A 16,652-nucleotide genomic window follows, 5' to 3' on the forward strand; every position below is an offset into this window, starting at 1 on the left:
CATGACCGATTGCTCAAACTCTTCATTGAAAACTGGATAATGTACACTACAACCATGTTAACTGCCATATTTCACTTAGTTACTGTCATCTATAACCTCATGAAAGGAAGAAAAAAAACTTCAAAACTTAAATAATTATAAAAATTGGAATTTCAATAGTTTATCTGATGATGTTAAAGGAGTCATGTATTCAACAATTATATTAAACTAAGATAAAAATGCTACAAACATAAATACTTAGCTTAAATAGACACTTACTGAATGTATCACCACAGAGGGCACAATCATACCAAACTGACAGTGAATGGCTGTACCTGTGTCGGAGGCAGACTTTCCGGACAGAGCTCCCAGCAGGTGATCCACGCTCATCTCTGCCAGGGACACCAGGCGGTCCACCTCCTGGGGCGTCAGGCGCGACACCAGCACGGCGAGGGTCGCGAGGAGGCCGTGCAAGGGGGCGCCGTGCATCGCCGCTGTGGCCAGGTCCCGCCGCAGGCACGACCCCTGCTGCTCCGCGCACAGCAGCAGCAGACCGGCCACCGTGGTGGGCCGGGAGGCCACTGCCGTGCCACTGCCATCTCCCGGCTCGCACCACTCCTCGTAGCCGTGCTCCAGGAACTCCGACACCAGCCCCGCTGCTCTCTCCGGAGCCCCCGCGTCAAGCCACGCCACCACGACCTGTAGCAGCAGCGCTCCACTCTCCGCCGTGTAGAACATTGAGCCCTTGCACAAGTTCATCCCCATTCTGAAGAGGCTCCTTTCCTCCCGGTCGTCTCCCGCCGACAGGCTGAAGAACCTTGTCAGTACATCCCCGGCCATCACCCTGATGTCATCCGTCTCGTCCAGTATGCACTTCAGCAAACTGCTTCGCATCTCGTCACAGTCGAAGAGCGGGCTCTTGTTCTCGGCAAGGAACGCCAGCAGTCTCGCACCACTGCACGCCTGGTTGTTGCTCTTCTTCTGCTGGTACGCCCCACGCTCACGAGACAGGCAGTCGGGCCTCACCACGTACAGCAGCACACTCTTCAGGAGCTGCAGCGAGAGCGTCTTCCTCTGGTAGTTGCAGCCCGGCTCCAGATTGCCAACTATGAAGTCACGAAGCCAGTGGAAGAAGCACAAAGACAACTCCAGGATCCCTCGGCCAGTCACGTCGGGGAAACGCTGAGATAAACTCGACTGCACGGAGCTCCTCGCCCCCCGGGGAGTCTCGCTCGCGGTCACGTCGAGGTCTGCCGAGGACTGCGTCTTCAGCTCCTGCGCGCAGCACTCCCTCAGCCTCAGCAGGAACGAGATGAAGGAGTTCACGATGCACTGCCTCAGCTGGGGGTTGTCCGTGCTGCTGTCACCCACCAAGTACACGCTCAGCAGGTCGCACACTCTGTCGCTGCGCAGCACAGCGGTCCCCAGGGACGCGCACAGCAAGCCGACACCCTCGCTCCTGACCACGGGGTCGCCGTGCCCCAGAGCCGTGCCCAGGACTCGCTCCATGTCCACGGAGCCGAGGTCTGCGGCGGCCAGCCTGGCCCCTTCCTTCTGGCCCACTCGCAGCAGCGCGACCACCGCAAACAGAGCGGCTGGGCCGTGGACGAAGGTCGGGTCTGCAGTCAAGTGGCTCAACAGATCCACCAGGAGAGAAGGGAATTTCTTCAAAGTGGGCAGGATCCAGTAACCAAACAGGTTCTGCTGTTGCACACTGCAAGCAAACAAAATACATCCATTACTCATGATCATGAAGCACACAACATAGAAAACACTTTTATGGTTAAGTTAGTTCTCAAATAACTACCGTATTATTTATTCAAATCTAAAACATGTGGATTATAATATGTAACTAGATTTAGAAAAACGGTTTCTATACAAGAAAAAGTCTGCCTACATAAAAAAAAATACTTATATTTATTTTTAATAAGTGAATTGTAATTTTGGTGGTATTAGTCTGCAATAGTTTACTATCTCCACAGCGCTGCCCAGAAGGTTTGTGTGCAGGTTGTACTGCTCGGTCGTGCATTTACAACTGCTTCAACCTGGCATACGGTTAGGTTGTTCTTCGACTGTGAGGTGAACAGTCTTTCTACGATACACAGGAGCTCCGCTTACACATCACACAGGGATGCTTCTGTGATTATTAACATTTTATATTTATGTGACAGTAGACTAACAGCTACTGTTTCCTCACTCACCATCTTACTAAAAAACTAAATCATATTATCGCACTATCGTCACGCATTTTATGCTAAAATCAAGTTTACAAAGTGGGTGCGATTTTTACGCAAGTTAAGCATTTTTGTTGGTGTCAATAATGTGATAAAACACGATACTCTGTTTATAGTTACAACAAATATACATACTTTTCGTCCAGGAGTAGGAAGTCATCAATTTGTAAGCTGCACCTCATTAGCAAATCTTTAAACTCAATGTGCCTTTAAATCAAATCAAATTCAGAAAATGTAAGATGCCAACCAATGTAAAATGCACTCCATTTTCTGAACTCAAAGTCACAAAAGTCTTATAATGGAGTGCTTGTTGTTACGTTGACCAAAATCAGCCAAGTTGACTCCCACTCCATATTGCTTTCTACCTTCTCTTTTGCCTTTTCTCTCCTTCACACCCCTCTCATCATTGTTACACTTATTCTACCTCCAATTCTCCCTTCATTCCTTTTACTTCTTCCTCCGTCCTATGTCTCCCGCCCCCTCTCAGCCCTGCAGCACGGCACAGCACGACTGCCTGTAGCAGAGTCGCGCCGAGTTGCAGTGTTTGCTAGCACCGTCGTCTGGGATCTCGCACAACCTGTCTTTTTACAGAACAACCAAACTACACCAGTACTGATGCTGTTGCATTGCCATTCACGCTTGCCCTCTGTGCAGCGATGCAAAACACCTGCCCTCACCTCCTCACTAACTTATCAAAGTAGTTTTATGATGTAATTAGAGACATTTTATGGTTTTAGTTTAAGGCCACTTTCCTTTTTCATATAGAATATTTTGGTGTTTGGGTTTTTGTTCTTTAAGAACTCTTCATAAAGATAGCACCATTTTCAACAAACATAACCCTTACTTGTTCAATGATACTTATTTCACCAAAACAGTGTCATTTTGACTGATAACGTGATGCATTTTTAAATTATAATAATTTGTAATAGGTAAGCTTGTCAAACTACTGGGAACAACACAAAAATATCAGCAAGTACATGTGTGTTTAAAAAATGTACCAATGTTACTATGCAAAAATTTGTCACTATTAAATGTGATAATGTGAATCACGGCCAGATAGGCCGGCAGTACCTAACGCTGGGGCCAGCAGCAGTCATGACTCCCTGGACTGGCCCCAAGAAGTGACGCAGCCAGTCGTGCTCGCTCATGTCGTCGAGACACGCCCTGTACACGAGCGTGCCGGCGGACACCAGCGCCGTGTCAGCCAGGCTGCAGCACAGTCCCTCCACCAGGCACGGCCACTGCAGTAGAGCCTGAAACACGCCAACCTCTGCTACTTGTCGCTTCACCATTCATTTGAAGTTTTCTTTACCCAAAACTAAAGCATTATGCTGTTAGCTACAAAGGAAACAATCACACAAGTACATAGAAAGATATTTTCAAGGTGTCATTAAAAATATGATGTGAGTGGACCGTAAGATCGGTGGATGCTGGCAGTAACCCACCTTCCTGGCACCGTACTTGCGCAGCACGACTTCCAGGATGTAGTACTTGCTCTTCACGTGCCATGGCAGCTCCCGCACGGCCACCTCCAGCAGCGCCGCGGCAGTTAGAGGGACGCGGCACGGCTCGTCCAGGACGTAGTTGCCGCGCTCGCACACGTCGAGGAGCGCTCGCAGCAGCCGCGAGTTCAGCGCGCGCACGCCGTTCACGGGGTTCTCCCAGTTGGCGCTCACCAGCGAGAAGACGGCGTGGACCGTGCCGCTCTCCGGCCGTGCCGCCTGGTGCAGCCACGCCTCCATCAGCCGGAACGCAGAGTGCGTGAACCGGGAGTAGGACGCACAGTGCCTCCGGAGGTGGTCGAAGACGGCGCGGGCCAGCGCTGACCCGTGGGAGGCCCGGAGCAGGTCTGCGCAGGCCCTGCTGTGCAGGACCCCGTGGCACAGCGCCGTCTTGAAGCTGTCGGGGCGCGCGACGGGGCGCCGGAGCGACCGCGGGCCCACGTCGAGGGCAAGGCTCGCCCGGGTCTCCGGGACAGCGAGGCAGTGGCCCAGCAGGCAGGCGGCCGCGGGCGGGCCCGACACTGCCGTGAGGGCCGTGCAGAGCGCGGTCGCCGCCAGCACGAGGCCGTGCTGGGGCAGCGTGCCCACGCACAGCAGCTCCAGCAGGTGCTCGCACGTCGCCGTCACCTCCCCCGGCGCCAGCAGCTGCAACACACGCCACTCCACGTTCAGCCTCCTCCCGAGCAGGTCAGTGTCCTGCAACCGCATTGTGATCATTTCTGCTCTGTGTTGTGTATCAATACATGAACTACTTCAATGAAACTGATAGATATAATTTCATTATTTTAGTTATCAAAATAATTGGCTTGACAGTTTTTATGTGTTATTACACCATAAACTGTTACATTTGTGTGATTTTTTCATTCCAGTCGCATGTGTTCTGTGTTGCTTACGGTTCTAGCTATTTACATGCTTAACAATTTTATATACCTTCTGCAATATTCTGTTTTTTTTTTTTTTTTACCTGAAAATGTTAATTTGCTCATTACAGACCGTCATATTTGAATCGCAAATAACTACAAGACTAATAATGCATCAACAATGTTTGAGCCCACAACAGATAGATCACGTCTGTACGTGCTTGTCACGTAGTATTTGTTACGAATTAGCTTTGTGTAAAGTTATAAATTAGTGTAGAGTGGGAATGCATTTAGCCAGGACATTGATTCAGGTGTTGTGACGAGCTTGCGGAGCACTGCTAGGGCCCAAAGTGAGACAGTAAAAATATTTGCTGGAATATAGATAAAATTTGATATCAAAATAAATATTACAAAATAATTTAAGAAGTCTTCTCATATGACTCGTAAATATGCTCGGAATTAAAGAAAACGTAAGTCAGAGGAAAGCTTGCATAGAAAGGAATGAAAAAAAAGCCTAAAAAGTCCATTGCCGAGCCAATTCGAGAGCTACGGCAGTGTTGAAAAGGAAATTTAAAATCGGCACAAAGTGATTACGTAGCCGGTCCATCAGGCATACAGCGGCCAGCAACAGTCCAGATGTCTACGGATCATGTGCAGGCGTCGTCCGAAGGCAATACAGAACACAGGTGATGAAATACGAAACACTTGTTATGATCTCATCCTGACGTCTTCATGGAAAATCCACGCAGCGGACTCGAACTGTACCTTTCTCAGTAAATTTTTTCTGTGAATACCTTTACTTACGTTCGTCAAGGTACGTCAACACTCTCTCATTCTGTTACGTGCGTGCTGGCAGGTGTGCTTCGCGTGCCGCCACACGGCCAGCCTGCCGGGACCCCGCGTGCCTGCAGCAGTGACGCTTGCAGACCAGCGCAGTCAGGGACCAGTCGTTGTATTACTGTGGGTCCCCTTTCTTTTCCAATACACCTTATAGCTTTCCTCCTGCTCACCCACATGCATGAACTACATACATCCTGCACTATGCAAACTGAGCGTAGCACTGTGCACCGATGGGACGCCTCTAGCAGCCACTCGGGCGGTCGACGTGAGCGCTGACCACACGGGGCCCGGCCCTCCGCCTGACACGGCCGCACCGACATCACAGTACCGCTGGGATTCAGTTTTATGAGGTGTTGCAGTTGTACTAGTCATTACTTCCCAGTTAACCGACTAGTATTTTCATTTTCGTTCACGTCAGGTTTTCCTCCTTCAAAAATTTGATTTGCACAATTCAGTACTCATTAGGCAGACGGTGCGGGAGACCGAAGCAAAATATGATGAGGTTACCGAGAAGGAATGCAATTGTGTGTAATGGAAAGTAAAGCATGTTGCATGTAGCAACTGTTACTTCACAGAAGCGCGTCTCCGGCCTTGCGGGCTCGTCTCGCAGGCTCACTGAGGCTCATGCAACACCGCCTGTGTATCAGCGAGACTGTGCAGACTGCAGTTCACTCCGAGCACCTAACTGCTGATCCGACCAATCTTCTCACGCGGCGGATACAACTCTATTATTCTTTTCAAAACTTGCCTGTGTTTATTACACATACAATTATTTCTTAAAGTTATACTTCTTTAGGCACGTTATGAAAAAATGTGTGAATTCTTACGATGTGCGCACACCATGCAACAAAATTTTCACAAGATGAAGAAAAGGCTACATACAATATCAAAATTATATATGTTTTTAAATCTTATACTTAAGTGATTTGATATTGAATACATGATTAAAAACATTTATTTACTGTCAATATTATCGGTAGAAATTGTTATAAACTTTTTCAAATGTTAAATATAATTATTAAGCCGATGCTCATATCAGTTTTTTAGTTTGAATCTAATACAAATACAATTATCAAAATTATTCTCGAATATTGAATTTGAATACTAAGATTTACAATACCTACCACTATTTTTTTTTTTCACAGGTAAAAAATAAATATTGAAAGAAAAAGTGAATGTGCAGTGTAGTGGCTTCTGAGATTAGATAAACAATATTAAAGAGAAACGTTGGTTAGGTTAAGTCAGCTACAATTGTTATAGGTAAAATTTTGTTATAATATTCAAATTTTGAAAGGAAAATATAAATAATTATTTTTCATGATAATCAAAATAGGTTCTGCAAAAAAATTTTTTTAATAAACAGTGCAAAGCGAATATGTAAGGCAATTGCAGTATGTGTGAAGAAACTTCAAGAGGGTGGGTTTAAAAAGAATGAAAGGTGAGCAGATTTAGATTTTATCTATAGTTAAAAATAGGTCTAAAAAAAATAGGTCTAAAAAAAAATTTTAAAACTTATTTGTTTGAATTTTTTACTATGTGAAAAGAAATCATTATTTATAGTAACATATATTAACATTTATGGATTATATTTTTGGCTTGTTTTAACTAAAGTGTATGAACACAGTAGCTGCTTACAATATTCCTCTTTTTTTCTGTCCACTGTATGAGGCAAATTTCCCAAGCTGTCACTACGCTAGGAGAGTGAGAGTGGGCTGTATTCGGTCATGGTTCACTGTGTATTATCCAACAGAAAACCGCTGTCGTAGGTTGTTAGGCCTCAGGAGTCTTTGCTGTGAGTATGCAACCAGATGTTTTCCACGAGAGCTATACAAGTGTTTTCTCATCACCGCCCCGTTCTGAACAAAACTAATCATAGAGTTGGCAAACTGTCAACTCTAACACCCGCACAGTGTTTTCATTTTTAGGTAAAGGTATTTATTACTATCAGTATGCATTTAGTATTTTTATCAACCTGCAGGACACTCTTCTCTGTAAAATACGTTAGCTAATAATGTAGGTATCAGCAGTGTTTTACATAACTGAGGTTATGTTCCCATGTGTTTAATTTATTTGTATTATAAATGACAAATTTTACATTAGTAAATAATTAAAATTAATAAATTAGAATAAACATTCATAATATGTATTGATTTATATTATTAAATAAAATTTAATTAAATTATTTTACAAAATTAATTATTTTATACACATGTTTATATTAATATTGAAGACTGAGTATTTATTTAAACTTTTTAATTTGATTGGATTTACACTTTACCACCACTATTTATAATATCACACAAGTCCTTTAGTTATTTTATTTCTATTAATTATTTGCGTTCAAAATGATAGTTAGGTTTTACACCCAGTAAGTATAACTTCTAACGCACGCACACAAGAACGTAACAGCTGAACCTCTTGTCAACACGAGGGCACGGAGACACGCACAAAGGAGAGTGATTGGGGGAACACTGTCTCCAGCGCCAGACGGCTGCTCCGGGGAGTCCGGGTTCTTTCCGCAGCGCCGTCTCACTCCGTGCGAAGAGAAACACCCAGCTTCACATCATTTACTCACACCGGCTCACAACACGCACTCTCCAATAAATGAAACGTCTCTGCACTCTGACTAAACGTGTATTTCCTGCTCAATAAATTACTGAATTATATATACTGGTATATCAAATATTTAACTAAGGGGTTTTATTTTCACAGTAGTCAAAAAAATGTCATTTTTTTTTACATTACACTGCTCCTTCACACACATACTTGCAACATAAGATAATTTACACACAATAATATAACATATAAAGAGAATATAATGGAACTGGATTTCTTGGAAACACTTCCAACAATAAAAAACAATGAAAAACCTCAAATTATTAAAAAGCATTTTTCCTACAATTAAATACATGACTATTAACAGCTGTAAAATCTTAATTTTTCAATCATTTGTTTACACAAACATCAATTCTTAAATGATATTTCAGGTTCTTTAAATGTTAAAATATTTCTGTTAAGGAAACTTACAATTATAATTATTTAAAAAAAATCACAAGTCACTCACTACAAAATAAACATGTATACTTATTATTACAAACATTTCAACTAAAAAATAGTTCAGGAGTTCACAATGTTATCTTTTATAAAATTAATGTACAAAAAATGTAATGTAATTAAGTTTAACTTTTCACTATTCCAAGCAGATCCAACAATGGACTGCAATGGCTCATCAGCTACATTACAACATGCGTATAATGGTTTCGACCCCAGACTCTAACAATGCACTATGTACATGTGTAACGGACCTACCCCTAGGTTAGTGTACAGTTGTGGGACACTCTGCTCCACAGACGAGCACAGCTGCCAGACGAGGTTCAGGTCGACCGCCGTCGCCGCCTCGTCACCGCGCTCCGGCGACTGCGACATCTCCCGGCTGCTCCCGAGCGATGTCGCGCTCATCCTCGTCACATCTGCCCTCGCAACACACGGCACACACTGCACCACTCAATAAACAACTACAAGTTCATTTAAGATTTGGAGTTTAACTTCTTGCCAAATGTAAAGGCTGTTTCACCTTACGTTTCTGCAACTACAGAAGTAACAGAAATAAATCTTATTGAATTTTTCTCTATACATTCTGACCCACTCTTAGTTTGCAGTACAGGGTGAATGGCTCTCACTGCCGCCAGATGATACTTCACTGGCCTGTTAACATTAAATTCTTATTTTTTACACAAAAATTATAATACAATTTTATTATATTTTTAATGAGTAACAAATGAGTTAATGCCCATTTAAATGCACACTACGGAACATGCCACAGCAACAGTTTCTTCTCATATTTTACGCTATCTTTTAACTTTAAATAATTTAAAGTTTGTTAACTTGAAACACAGATGCCGTAAACTGCTAATAGCTCTCCGTAACAGTGTGGCACCACTGGAGCCGGGCTGCAGCAGCTACGACTCCCAGGGGTTCCGAACCCTGCACGTTTCATCAGGGAGCACCAGACCACCACCATGATCATTCTTCCAACTGATGCACTACTGACTATACCATAATGACACAATCAGCAGGTCTACCAAGTCTATGAAAACCTTTAGAACTCCGATCTCATACTAACACTGAACTGCATAACTTCCCTGTTATCATCTTTTAGGTTGGAATAAAAAAAAATTATTCTATAAAATGTGGAGAAAGGATAAAAGAGTTATCCTGTGAAAAAAAGGAGTGTTATGAAACTTTGATCATGCCAGCTTTATAATAACTAATAATGTTCAAAAGCAGACTCTGATAGTGAATGGTGATGCGGTGAGGTGGTGATGCTGTGAGGTGGTGATGCTGTGAGGTGGTGATGCTGTGAGGTGGTGATGCAGTGAGGCGGTGATGTGGTGAGGTGGTGATGCTGTGAGGTGGTGATGCTGTGAGGTGGTGATGCGGTGAGGTGGTGATGCGGTGATGCAGTGATGCGGTGAGGTGGTGATGCATTGATGCGGTGAGGTGGTGATGCAGTGAGGTGGTGATGCAGTGAGGCGGTGATGTGGTGATGCGGTGAGGCGGTGATGTGGTGAGGCGGTTACCAGCTGGCGGTAGACGTGGTGGCGCGCGGCGGCCCGGGGCAGCAGGTCGGCCCGCGAGGGGCACAGCGCGATGGCTGGGCACGGCACCGTGCTACAACCACCACACACCACCGTCACCTGGCGCTCTCCCACAGGCCCGCCAACCCTCCACCACGCTGCACAATCTCTGTGATACTTACGCTGTAATACACGCACTAAATGTGATAAAAGCTACTGTTGTCAAACTGCATTAATTGTAAATACAGTTTTCAATGTTGACAGAGAAGAATTATAAAAATTATTCAGCCTTATAGTGTATTTTTTTTATAAAGCATTACAGATTCAAATACATGTTCTATTTTTTCTTACGGAAGGAAAAACCGAGACAAGTCGCCACTAGATTGTCACTACACTGCTGACGGGAAGAAGCCGGCCGTCAGACCAGCTCTCGGCGGGAGCCTGGGAACACGGCACGGAGCAGCAGCCGAGGCACGGACGCCGTGGGCGCGGCGCGGAGACGGTTTCCTTCATCTGGACGAACATGTGACATTTGCGCAACAACTTCCAGTGACATTACAACATGTAATGAATTACCAACTATTACGATACTGCATCATTGTCACAACTCATTTTGAAATTTGTGTCATAAAACTAAACACGTAAAACTATATTACAAAGCTGTATTTTTCATAGATGCATAGACTGCCAATTATTTTAAATGCTAGGATGATGGTCATCTCTGGGTCGATATTCACGGCAAACATCAGCTGCCACACCTACAGTGCCAGGCACTCACACAGTTACGTCTGTGATCATGTACGCGAGAAGTCTGCAAGTCTCGCCACAAGAAGTCAAGTGTTTGCACGTTGCTTAGAGGTAAGTATTTACAATTTCACAAAATATGTAATTTCCACATCCATTCGACATTACCTCTATAAATCACACTATTTATGACATCCTTGTACTATTGCAGTAATCAAAGTATAGTCCTGAAGATTAAACTTATATTTTGTTAATTGATAAATAAATGATTTTATTTACTTATTAATAAACTACATACAAAAAATAATTTTTACAATATAATCTAATTTCTATATCTTTGAAAATATCACAATCAGTTTTACATTGTAACACAATAATGATCACAAGAATAACAATGGTACAATTTAAGTAACTCTATTGAATGTATTTTTATTGGCACCCAATCAATCAGCCTTACTGATTCTTGCCAGCAACACGTCACTGGACTAACTAGTGAATGGCTTTGGAAAATAAAAAATAAAAGGGAACTTTTAAGAATTTATTATTTTTTTTAACATTTGACACACAACTTTATTAAATAGTACAGACATTTGTCTACAAACAATAATTATATCAGCTTATTCACATAGTCCCTTGCTTGTGTTTACCAACAAACTACACACAACAAACTCAACTATTTATATCTTGACAACAGTTTATAACAACATGACTTCCAAGGCAATAAGGCCAGTATTCCAAGAAACAAAAATAAGGGGCTAGGTGTTGAACATGCTACACCTGTTTCCTAACCGTATTCCTAGTGCACGATACCACACGGCCAGTCCCATATTTTTAGGGAACAGATTTCAGTGTCCTATCCATCACCTATCTTTTGTCCAAATACCGTGCATGCGCAGAGCTCACGTTTTCGTTAATTTCATCCAGATGTCGAACCCACATAAGACGCCATTAACTCGAATATAGTCACTTTTGTGAACATTAGGGGACGTACCAAGCGTATTAGTTACCAAATTAAACTTCATTGCAGCGAAACTATCCTGGAATACATTTTGTACACTTTAATGGTGATAACAAGAAATAATCGCAACTTAAAATATACTTAAGAAAATTAGAATAACACCATTTAATTTCTGCGACGCTGCTGCTATCTCTAGGATTTTTGCCGTAAATAATTGTAACGATGGACGTGAAACATCTGATAGAATGCGTTGGAACCAGTAACTAGCCTTGTGTTGGACACCTTTTATTAAAGCAGTTGCCTTTCTGTTACCTTACTGCCTTACTGGGATTAGGCTTGGACACGCTTCAATGTGGTCCACAGTTGAATCCTCACAAGGCTACCTTAACCACAAATCTTGGAATACCGGCCTAGGTGCTTAGTTTCAAAATGTTTCTGATTGCTGGACCCTGCAATTATAGCGATGAACAGGTGGCTGTACAGCTACACAACAGTCAATTACTTTATATTGGCAAAAGTTTAATTTTCTGCACATTTCTCTCAACACCTAACAACTGCCTACTGCAACAGAACTGAGCAACAGTGATGGACAGGCCATTAGCAATATTTGTACTCATGACAGTTACTTCACAGATCCACGGAAAAGTCTATTACTGAAGTTTACTCTTACAGCGGAGAAAAGCAACTGGGGAAATAACAACCTCATCCGACAATAATGAGCATATTTCTTACTACTAATTTAATATCATAAAAAAAGTAAATAGTTATTATTGAGTTAAATGAGAATGTGTTAAAAATATTTCATCCAAACTTAACAACAAATACTTAAAGAAATTAGAAACAAGATGAAAATTACAAAATGAGGAAAGAGAAGCAAATTTATAAATTAATCTTTCTGACTTTTGTGCAACTTAATGTAAAAAAATTACCATCAGTTGTAGTGCATAAAGAAAGCATTAATATAATAAAATAATAACTACAAATGAAACTGAATGCTAGCTTGAAGGGAGATGTGAGTCCAGAATTAGCAACTCAATTTTCCAGCGATTGTAAGTAAATGAAAATCCACACTTTGAAATTTTGGTGAGTAATTTTTAAAGGCACAATTTACATTTTTGTTGCTACAGCCAGTAGCGTTACAAGTTCACAAGGAAACCGCAAAAAAGACATACACTTGAGTTTGGAGGAGAGAGGAGTCCAAGCAAGCATAACGCTAAAAGGAGACTAACAGCTGGAGGAACTACGTCGCACGCACCCACAGCCTCCGCGCTCTCGGGAGAGGCCGTGACGAACATCTCCCTGCAAGCCGACCACGCCAGACTCAAACACTGCATTACACTGTGCGGGGCGTTAGTCGCGTCTGCCTGCCGCGCTCGGGTTAGTGCCAGCACACTGCCACGCTCATTTCAGAGGCTCATACCCCTCTTTCTCTATGCGGTCCTTGAACTTGAGGTAGCTCCTCTTGCGGTCAAAGTGCTTCACCTGAAACCACACGCCACGACACCTCACAACACCACTCCCTCCACTGTCAACCAGCCATTTAGAAAGATATCTGGTTCATCTTTCTACGCTGTTACTAACAAGATACGTTCAAAATATTGTGACCAAGTGATAAAATGATTTGAAAAAGTATTACCTCATTACTTCGGTTTTCGATCTATGACCAGAGATGATCTCATCCAGAATAATTCATCACCATCAGTAAACATTTGTACGATGATTTTAATGATGAGCTTGTTCTTATTTGTGATGGAACATGCTCGCCATCCAAGCAGCTCTAATAACTAGTATCAAATAAGTCTTTCTCTGTACAAAAGATAGTACCATTATGCAAACCATTTACTATTAGCACAACAAATGGATACATAGCTGATATGTTAGGACCACATCACGCCAATCTAAATGCCGCTACTATAGAAATTATCTATAATCCTGACGGCATTTGCAAATTATTGGAACCGGGTGATGTTTTCGTTGTTAAGCGAATTTTTTGTGATGTTTAAGAGCACTTAGAAAAAAGTGGTTATCAAGTACTCATTCCGTCATTAAAAGGAAAGCGAAATCGGTTAACAACGGCTGACTCCAACACTTTAAGATATGTCATTAAAATTTGATGGACAGCAGAAGCAACACATGGAATACTAAAACAAAAATATCATCTACTAGACTAGAAATTTGACAATAAAATGCTTCCCAGAATCTGTAGATTTTATTAGAATTGCATCATTTCTTCACAATAAATACAATAAACGACTTACTTCTGATTTAGAGTATTCAGATGAAATTGTTGATGGTAGATAAATATCGTTGGCAAGGGGGGGAAAAAACCATTTGAGACAATCTCATCTCGTGATTTGATGGATTGTCTAGACATGACCGAAAAAGACTTGAAACTTTTATTAACTGGTTCTTGTCAATATAAACAAGCAATGTCATATTTAGCAGAAATGATAGATTATTAAAAAAATTTAGTTTGTTAGAGATAAAACCAATATACCAAAGGCTCAAATACAATCTGGCTGAAAATCAGCTCCACTTGGCACAAGTTTTACCTAATTTTTTTTAAATCTGATTTATCGAACTAATTTCCTTTCTTTTTTCGACTGTATCCTCTCACTCAACCTTCCCCGACCAGTGCGCATCGGCACACCCAGCGCCGCAGTGACTCCCGGCAGCCCCTTCACACGAGGCAACTGTGGTCAGGCCCGGAGCACGTCCAAGAGGCCAGTTCGTCACTTCCTGCCGCTCCCTCTTGCCCGCCTGTTGGGCTCTGCCGAGCGAGTTGGTAAGTTTTTTTTATTCCTCAACCCTTGCTTTTTCCACCCCTTCCAGTTATGGTTGGTTTTATCATAAGTATATTTAGACAAAAATTGTTGGTATTACTCCTACGAGTTATAATACATTCAAAGGCTATGTTCGTCATATTATGGGAGTTATAACGATTTTTCTGTTTTTCAAAAACCTTCCCCATTTCTACCTCTTTGGTTAGATTTTACCCAAGATTTTCAATTACTTGATTTAATGTATCAGTTCAGAAGTGATTGGTGCAAATTTACGTAAGTTATCATGTCCCTGAAAATTATTTGTGTGTGTGTGTGTGTAAACATAAACTTTTGAGTTGTCCATGATTTTGGGGTCTAAGGACCATGAAACAAAAAACTACATAATTTTTTTCCCGAAGTCGCACCAAGGTATCGGCTACAATCTGTAGTCTTTCTTCAAAATCTGCCTACAAGATGGGGTGGATCATTGACCAGCACTGACCCACTGCGCTGGACACTGCGCCTCGTACGCCTGGCGCAACTTCACACACTGCTCCGCGGCTTCCTTGTTGGCGTCCAGACACTCCCAGTAGCGGTCGCGCGAGTCCCAGCACTGCTGTCGCACCTCCTTCGTCGGGAACGACATTCCTGCAACACGGTCCCCGCGGCTACAGCCGGGCAGCTCTCCTCGGAGGACCCAGCATCACCAGGTGTGCCCGTCACCAGACAACAGCAGCTGGCAAGTGCGGGCGTCCTCAGACTGCAGCGTCAGGAGGATGTCCCCACGTGGCACTTGGATGGAACAACTCTAAAGGACGGCTATGCCAATCCACTCCCTTCTCATTAACTATTACTGAATAAGATCTATGTGAACTCAGACCTCTTAAACAAACCTTTGATGACATAAGACTTATTTCCCACATTTTTGGCTTTGTTGAAAGCAAACTGTGTATTTGTTTAAGTGAAGGGTTTTACACCTCAAAGTTAAGAACAGAAACTCAAGGCAACAAGACAATAGTCCAATTAACACCATGTATTGCATTATGTTTATATGCATTTAAATAAAACCAATAAATATGACCAGTTGTAAAATTTTACATACTGGAAACAAGCTGATCACACTACTTCCATAAAGGTTCTAGAGACGTGCAAAGTTTATTCAAAGATTGGTTCCAAACATGTGTAGATAATTTGAAGATTACGTTCATGCTATTATCACCTGAAACATTTATATATATTTTATTATTATTTTATTTGCAAAGAGCAAATAGTTTCATTATATCTTGAAACCCAATATCCTAGCTCTCAACTGTCAATAGTTGTCTTGCTGTAAGGAACCGCAGCACAGATGTCACTTTTATCCCTGGGAAACCACTACAATAATCAAAACAAACCATTCAATAAGGAACATATAACATCTATTTAATCCTAGACAATTTTTACAACCGACTACTTTTCTCTGGTCCTGACACGTGCTGCGGACGCCAATGAAACGGTAAAGAGTGTGCCAACGAACTGGAGATGGCGCGCCAGAGGACGGAGACAACAGCACACCGGACCACGCTCAACACGGGCGGCAGAGCGCGCCCATCGCGACGGTCGCACTGCCAACTGCGGGGAGGGAGCCGTGTGAAGAGCATTCCCAACTCCCCTCCCCCTCGGTCAAGATGAATGGTGGCCGAAGGACAAGTTAAAAATATGACACACATGTTGCTTCCCGGCCTATTTTTACAATCGTGATCCCATACTGGCACGGCGAGATGTTCGTGCTGCACTCGCCTGGTTCCTGCTCCGGGCCTCGCAAACACTCAACCTCCAGCAACTCACTCAGTTCTCCAGTCACTGAGGGGACAACTTCCCCACCATGACTTTCAGAGACTACATATCTTTTTACAAACAACAGCTGATCAACACCAACCATACAACAAAACAGTTGAAGCATGGCCATTAACTTATTGTGAAGCTATGTCTTCGAAGATCCCTTTCCACTGCAAACACCAACATTACAAAATCAAAAACTGAGAAGGCACTTCCAACACACAACTTCCTCCCAAACATGGATGTAGTTATAATTTGATTTATTGTACCATCTCACAGGACATATAAAGGGCTGTATTTCTGTGAAATTTTATACGTATTGTTGTCGTTTGGTATTTCGTTTTGTTGAACATTTTTAGTATGTATGCACACCTGAAT

The 16,652-nt window shown here is 42.6% G+C and overlaps 2 protein-coding genes across 3 annotated transcripts in view; both read right to left on the reverse strand.

Moving 5' to 3' along the window:
- Nucleotides 1-13,046, reverse strand: part of LOC134535137 (tRNA (32-2'-O)-methyltransferase regulator THADA) — a 19,808-nt gene extending 6,762 nt beyond the window's left edge. The window contains exons 1-6 of the mRNA XM_063374086.1: nt 13,032-13,046; nt 9,996-10,086; nt 8,725-8,885; nt 3,659-4,360; nt 3,285-3,466; nt 315-1,693 (exon numbers count right to left, since the gene is read on the reverse strand). Coding sequence (XP_063230156.1) covers nt 315-1,693; nt 3,285-3,466; nt 3,659-4,360; nt 8,725-8,874 — 2,413 coding nt within the window. The 5' untranslated portion in view covers nt 8,875-8,885; nt 9,996-10,086; nt 13,032-13,046. The remainder of the gene's footprint in view (nt 1-314; nt 1,694-3,284; nt 3,467-3,658; nt 4,361-8,724; nt 8,886-9,995; nt 10,087-13,031) is intronic.
- On the reverse strand, nt 10,519-16,097 carry LOC134535138 (cytochrome c oxidase assembly factor 6 homolog). 2 transcript variants are annotated; one of them, XM_063374087.1, is made up of 3 exons: nt 15,910-16,097; nt 14,959-15,104; nt 10,519-13,176 (listed from the first exon to the last, which is right to left on the reverse strand). In XM_063374087.1, exons 1-3 carry the CDS (start codon nt 16,094-16,096, stop codon nt 13,096-13,098), a joined length of 414 nt encoding a protein of 137 aa, XP_063230157.1. In that variant the 5' UTR covers nt 16,097; the 3' UTR covers nt 10,519-13,095. The 2 variants fall into 2 exon arrangements, with proteins under 2 accessions (XP_063230157.1, XP_063230158.1); XM_063374088.1 differs by having other exon boundaries at nt 10,520-13,176; nt 15,973-16,097.
- Between the last annotated feature and the right edge of the window lie 555 nt (nt 16,098-16,652).

This window comes from Bacillus rossius, chromosome 8 (assembly GCF_032445375.1).
Source record: "Bacillus rossius redtenbacheri isolate Brsri chromosome 8, Brsri_v3, whole genome shotgun sequence".
Taxonomy (NCBI): domain Eukaryota; kingdom Metazoa; phylum Arthropoda; class Insecta; order Phasmatodea; family Bacillidae; genus Bacillus; species Bacillus rossius.

Coding starts and splice junctions, on each gene's coding strand:
- LOC134535138 (XM_063374087.1), bottom strand. CDS start 16,096: ATGCTCTTCACACGGCTCCCTCCCCGCAGTTGGCAGTGCGACCGTCGC. Junction 15,105..15,909: donor CGTGTCAGGACCAGAGAAAA/GTAGTCGGTTGT, acceptor ACCGTGTTGCAG/GAATGTCGTTCCCGACGAAG. Junction 13,177..14,958: donor CGCAGTGTCCAGCGCAGTGG/GTCAGTGCTGGT, acceptor GTGTGGTTTCAG/GTGAAGCACTTTGACCGCAA.